The sequence below is a fragment of the Pinus tabuliformis genome, chromosome 1_1 (genome assembly GCF_031772625.1).
Source record: "Pinus tabuliformis cultivar Carrire ecotype Pingquan chromosome 1_1, CPIR1, whole genome shotgun sequence".
Lineage (NCBI taxonomy): Eukaryota > Viridiplantae > Streptophyta > Pinopsida > Pinales > Pinaceae > Pinus > Pinus tabuliformis.
This window is the reverse complement of record NC_142297.1, coordinates 803004842-803011484: the sequence shown is the minus strand read 5'-3', so window position 1 is coordinate 803011484 and position 6643 is coordinate 803004842. Positions and strand designations below refer to the sequence as shown.

Sequence of the window (6643 nt, the reverse complement as noted above, 5' to 3'; positions counted from 1 at the left end):
TTATTTTTTTAAACATTTACTTTTTATTTTGGTTTTTATTTTTATTTTTTTCTTAGGGTCTGTGTCATTGCTCGTCTAACAACTCAATCCCATTATGGGCAATTTGAGAGTTGATTTTAAAATTTTCATTATAATGAATAAAGTCTGCCCCCACAATGTATCAATTTCATGGTTGGTCTTTAAGTTTTTATTACAACAGGTCGAGTTCACCTACACCGCATGTCAATTTGATGGTTGATTTATAAACTTTTGTTGCAATGTATCGAGTTGTCTTAGGCTAAGATTTTAAAATCGCTATATATTTCGCAATTAAGAAATAAATTACTCTTGAGTGTTCATTTTTAAAGGTTTTGTCATAAAAAATTTTCATAATGTCATCCTTGAAGTGTTTTGAAAACTTGAGTTTTTTTGTAGTCATAATATTTGGTTTTAATTACATGGTTGAAAAATTGTCAAGATTTTAATGTTTTTCTAAGTCACGATATTTTATCTTTAATACTATGGTAAAAAACAATTACAATTTCAAGGTTTTTTAGACTCAAGATATTTTATCTTTAACAACATGGATGGAAATAGTTGGAATTATCAAGATTCGAGACATGATATTTTATCTTTAACATCATGTCGAGAATTGTTGGAATTTTACATTTTTTCAAAATCCATATATTTTCTCTTTAACTCCATTGCTAAAAAATGCCAAAATTATAACCTGATTTTTATTTTTTTTATTCCAAAACAAACAATTTTTTTTAAGGGTGTTTTTTCATCCATTTAAAAAAAATAAATTGTTTTTACTTCCATTTAATTTTTTTTTTTGAAAATTTACCCTTAAAAAAATCATCATTTTGGAATAAACCATTTTCATTTTTGGATTATTTTTTCATGATTTTTTGAGGTTTTTGGGCTCGAGTACCTATTTTGAGGTAATAGTTCCTGTTTCATCCATAACTATGTTGACTATAAGTCTTGTTCATCTCCAACCATACTTAGTTAGTAAAATATAAATTAGGGTCAAATGTAAAAAGATATTTTCATATATTTTACATACAATACAATAATTATGCCCGTATGCTGGTCTCTTCTAAGGTAGTTCCCATGTCATAACTCTATTACTCAAACCTAACCACATATGTCTAATATATTTTTGGGAGCTCTTATCCTCTAAAATTTATACCACCGCCACTTTGATTCCTATATACCTTTCCTTGAAATGCAAAGGAATATAACCCAATCAAGTTGTATATTTCCCCAACCTTATTCATTAACTAACCCAAATAGTACACTTAGTCTTTATTACGAAAATATCAATTTTTCAACTCCTTCAAATATGAAATCCATAAATTAAAACAAGGGAAGTTGCGAGGCAGCAAGTCCCTGCATTGAGTGGGGTAGAATGCTTTTTTGCGCCGGCATGACCAAGACAGTAAGAGAAGTGGCTACTGAAGCAGCGTTCCCCACATAGACCTCGAGATTTCGGAAGCAACATTCTTCTCATGGCCCTTGAAGCTGAGTGGATATGGTGGATGGACTCAAATGTTGTGATCACAGACATGGAATTTGAGCACCCATTGGAGAAGTACAAGGATTTCAATTTCATAGTCCATGGATGGGAGGAAAATGTTTATAAGAAAAGGAGCTGGTTGGGAATCAATGCGGGGGTTTTTCTTATGAGAAACTATGAATGGTCCATGGATTTCATGGAGAGGGGGGCTGTGATGGGGCATCAGAGTCCTCTGTATGAGTCCTTTGCTAAGATTTTAACTGATGTGCTGCCTGATAGAGCCCTAACTGATTCTGATGACCAGTCTGCTCTTGTTTATCTTATGATCAAAGAGAAGAAGAAATGGACCAACAAGATTTATATTGAGAATGACTATTTTTTTCAGTATTATTGGTTGGACATTGATGGGAATTTTGAGAATGTAAGTATCCTTGTCAAAATGGCATCCACCTCCTCGTAGCTCTCTTTGTTTGCCAGCTTCTTGAGGATCAGGTACTTTTAGTGCAAGGAGAATCCAAAGGAAGATCTAGACTTTTGAGTAGTTCCAGGGATTTTTTACTACCTACATGTTTTTCATCCACTAGCCGCTCAGAAAACTGGGTTTCCAACTGGTTTGATGGCTAGGGCTAATGAACCGGCCGATTTGACTGGTTTCTGGTTCAAAACGGCCAGTTTTGAAAACTATGCTTGGAATGGCAAATATATGATTAGGATTTCACCAAGCTCTCCTCCCAGGGAGTGAATGATGTGAGATGAAGTTTTGAGAAATGGTTTGCAAATTTTCAATTAGCATAAAATTGAAATCAAATGCTAACTGAGAATGCATATAATACAAGTCACCAAATAAAGATAAAATCTCTTCAGCTCTTCCAATTCCTTCTCAAACTGAACTCTGATTCGTGTATTCTATCATAAATAGAAAGAAATGTATGTAGTGAGCTTAAAATGATGCTCCAAGTTCATATACATACTTAGGTAGCTTCCAATAACCTAACATCAGGATCTAGGTAAACTAATAAATATTGGCTGAACAAATCTAGCAATAGCAGAAAGCAAACTTACCAAATCTTGCACAACAAATTTAGAAAATTTAGAATAGAGAAGTTATATGGAAATATTCTGGAAGTACCTCTTCTTCATGAGGCTTTCTAATTCGCTCCTGTTCCTTCGGTATCCTCAACATCTCATGGTATAGAGGGTCGGGAACATTTGTTTGCAAAGAACTTGATGGTGCAGATATGTGAATTTGTGCACTATTAGATGCTACAAATTGTGAAACCTAAAATGGTTCATTCCCTCTAGTTAAGCCATTCAAAAACATGGATGTCTCGGTGGTGGCACTCAATCTCTCAGACATATCTATCATTTGAGGAGGCTGAGATGATTAAACATCTATGTGCTAACAGTGTGGGTCCCTCTCAACATACAGTAATTAGGTGCTAAATAACCGTTGGTTTTATCCCAAATTTATTAAACATCTATGTGCTGAGAGTGTGTGTCCCTCTCCACATCTAGTAATTAGGTGCTAAATAACCAGAAATCAAAATATATAAAAGACATCAATTATTAATCATCACTGGGCCAGAATCATCACTGAGCAGGGCTGAAACGATGAATGGCATAGACTAGTGATATTGCTGAAACCTTCTCGAAGATGGTTCAACACAATCTATCTTGGAGTAGGTATTTATTAAGAATCTGATTGAAATATTCAAACAGGGAATCACCATGCAAATATTTCATCAAAATAAGCCCCTGAATATAAAGCTTACTGCACCATGTAGAGCCCCTGAATATGAAGATGACAGTTAGACTTCTAAACTCTGGTTTCCCCATAAAAGAAACTTAACGTCTTCCTAGGAAATTGGTTGTAATGGACTGTAATGAGATACTTCATCCTCTTAGTAACTAAATTTGCAAGAGGCTAAAATATATCAAATATATTGAAAGAAATTAGGTTTCTTAATGAATTAAGAAACATCAGTAATTGATCATTTATCTAAATGCTATACTAAGGTTCAAATAAAATTTAATATTATAGAAAATACCAACTTTTTCTAGTCACAAATTTAATAAGAATGCAATTTTTGGATCAATAGGAACTTTGATTTCTTATATCACCAGATTCTGACAATGGAAGATAAGATCGCTACAAAATTAGACAGAACTGACCCAAACTTTGAGTTATGCTAAACTTTTGCCCCAAGCTATATTGAGATGCTAATTAAAGTTTTGGATCAATAGGATCTTCGATTCTTATATCACCTAATTCCGAAAATGGAAGATAAGATTGCTACAAAATTAAATGGAACCGACTCAAAGTATCACCAAATAGGTTGGAACCACCATGAACCATGAATGATTCTTTCCCTACAAATACTGGGCAAGTGAGTCTACATGGTGGATAGTGTTTTCCATAGTGGACATCTAAGAAGAAAATTAACAAGTTGTAATATGAAATATACATATAACAGGTCAAAACAAAATATGATACTGTTGAATATACATAAAGATTAAGAAGAAAATTAACAAGTTATAATATGAAATATACGTATAACAAGTCAAAATATGATATTGTTGAATGTACATAAAGATTAAAGGGAGATCAGCCATTGATCATTTAATGAGATGCCATACACACAAGTCCATATTCCTGAATTTTAAACCATCACATACATCAAGAAGAGAGTTCATGGCCTGCTGGGATAAATCTCCAAACTGATAACCAATAACTATTGCAATAGGCACCCAAATATTGTAATAATAGGAGATTTGGCTATTGCTGGGTTGGAAATTGCGTACAAAATGGAAAATATCCTACACAACTCGAAATTAATGTCAATTACCTGGTATCATTGTCTCTCCATGAAATTATGAGGTCGAATCAAATCCATAAACAAAATAGTGCTAAAAAATTCAACAAAAATAGAGGGACAACTTATAAACCCATTCCCTGAGTTCAGCCTATCAATGTAATCATCAAATTGATGCCATGTGCATAGATGATGTTACCCATATTGACCTAAATTAGCAAAACCCATTCGAATATGATATTGTACTCTAGAAAAAACAACAACCAGGACCACACATGGTAACAAGCAAAGTAAGCAAGAGTAACTGTAAGTTGAAAGTAATTGTTTGCAACTAGAGAATATAGATAATTGTCATAATGAAGTTTTAACAGTTATCTTCAAGTTCGACAGCAATGAAAATTCTACCGTATGACCAAACAGTTTAGAGCTAAAATAGTTGATGAGTGTCGTAAATAGATGATTCAAAAGACCTCAACAACTGCACGTCAGTAAACTGTCTACTTCCCTGGTGCACCATACCATGTTGATCATGAGAATCATTTTGTGTTTCTGAGGACCTGCGCATCAAATTTATGGTGCCTTGGATATCTTGTGAGCTTGCAGCCTGAGACACCCTGAAATTGCTCCCCTGCAACAAGCCAAATACATGTCCTCCAAAGTTTCCAATGCCACCTGCATTGGAACATTTGTTTGCACAGACCTTGATGGTGCAGATATGTGAATTTGTGCATTATTAGATGCTACAAATTGTGAAACCTGAAATGGTTCATTCCCTCTAGTTAAGCCATACCGTTGTCATTACATTTGTGACAGAAAGCAGAATTCAACAGCTCACCAGTTTTCAATCATGGTCGTTCGAAGTCCATACCCCACTGAGCATGAAGACCACCAGAAGCAAGGCCATGCCTTAAGAAGAAGCCATAAGCAAGCCCCATGAAGATTGAACCAAGCCATTAGATATGAGAATGTTAAAAAAATAATAATAAAGTGAATTAAATTAAATTAAAAAGAGACGTTGCCACGCCAAGAGCATGCTTCCTAGGTGTCAGAGGTATGGAGATCAAGTGTTGCTTGTCTTATCTTGAATGCATGCCTCACTTCCAATTTCTTCTCTTGCATAGATTTCATTGGTGCCTGAGCCTAGATGGGTTGCTATTTCTGTTGCTGTTACCATTTCCATTGCCAAAGCCACCACCACTGCCTCCATCTTTTTCATTGACAGTATAAACTATCAGCCCAATGTCCCTGTAGACATTACTACACAACTCTGCTAATTCCCCTCGACCACAACGCTATGATTCCCCCTTCTACCCCATTCTCTCCGCTCCCTCCTCCTGCTATAGTGAAGGCGCTTGCCTTTGTTTATAATCCCGCACCTTCCTCCCACAAGAGCTCCAACCATATTTATGTACCAATTATTGCATCTGTAGGAGGAGCGCTACTTCTTGGACTAGGGCTTTTGGGAGCCATTTGCTTTTCAAGAAAAAGGTGAAGCAAACCAGAGACAATAAAGCCAGATGCAGGCGATGTGGAGGGTTTCGAGATCGAATCGAGCCTTCTTTCGAACATGTCAGAATTGCTGGAATTGGACAAATTGATAGGCTTTTCCTTCAAAGAACTTTAGGAGGCCACTAACAATTTCAACGGGGCACACAGAATCAAGAATTCCATCTTCCACGCGATTTTGCGTGGAAACAAAGTGGCGATCAAACAAATGAGAGGCAGGTATCAAAGGAGATCAACGCCCTTCACAGATTCCACCACGTAAGTCTCGTCACTCTACTCAGCATCGACTTGTACCTTGTCTTCGAGTACACCGAAAATGGGTCCCTTAGTGACTATATCCATAGTGCATGGTCACATCTAGGGGGTTCGAACCTGTCATGGAACCAGAGGCTGCAGATCGCTCTGGACATCACAGAGGGGTTGGAGTATCTGCATCAACTCCCACCTGTGTTCACAAGGACCTTAATAGCCACAATATTTTTCTGGACAAGAATTTTCGAGCAAAGATCACCAATTTCAGTTTGGCCAAATGTGAAGTAGATGCAGGTTCTTGCCCAGAGAAGTGGTTCCAAGTTGAAGGCAAAAGGTGAAAGGCTCCTGGGTAAAGGCTTATTCCTTCCTTCTCCTTCCTTCTCCTTCCTTCTCCTTCAGAGCCAACCCTGTACTAGTCAATGACACAATTAGATGAACCCTAGAATATTCCAGGGCTACAGGCTGGATAATACAACAATACTGTAAAAGCATTCAGCAGTTGAGCAGGGTTGCATTCAACAGTTGAGCAGGGTCAATCACAGAGCGCTGGCGATGGGTAGAAGCAGGAGGT

At 36.5% G+C, this 6643-nt stretch overlaps 1 protein-coding gene across 1 annotated transcript; it reads left to right on the top strand.

The window, feature by feature from the left end:
• Positions 1-1493: 1493 nt before the first annotated feature.
• Positions 1494-6410, top strand: LOC149216444 (putative glycosyltransferase 7). The gene is made up of 3 exons (XM_089389963.1): positions 1494-1922; positions 5939-6078; positions 6182-6410. The coding sequence occupies exons 1-3, from the start codon at positions 1494-1496 to the stop codon at positions 6408-6410; spliced, it is 798 nt and encodes a 265-aa protein (XP_089246089.1).
• The last annotated feature ends 233 nt before the right edge of the window (positions 6411-6643 follow it).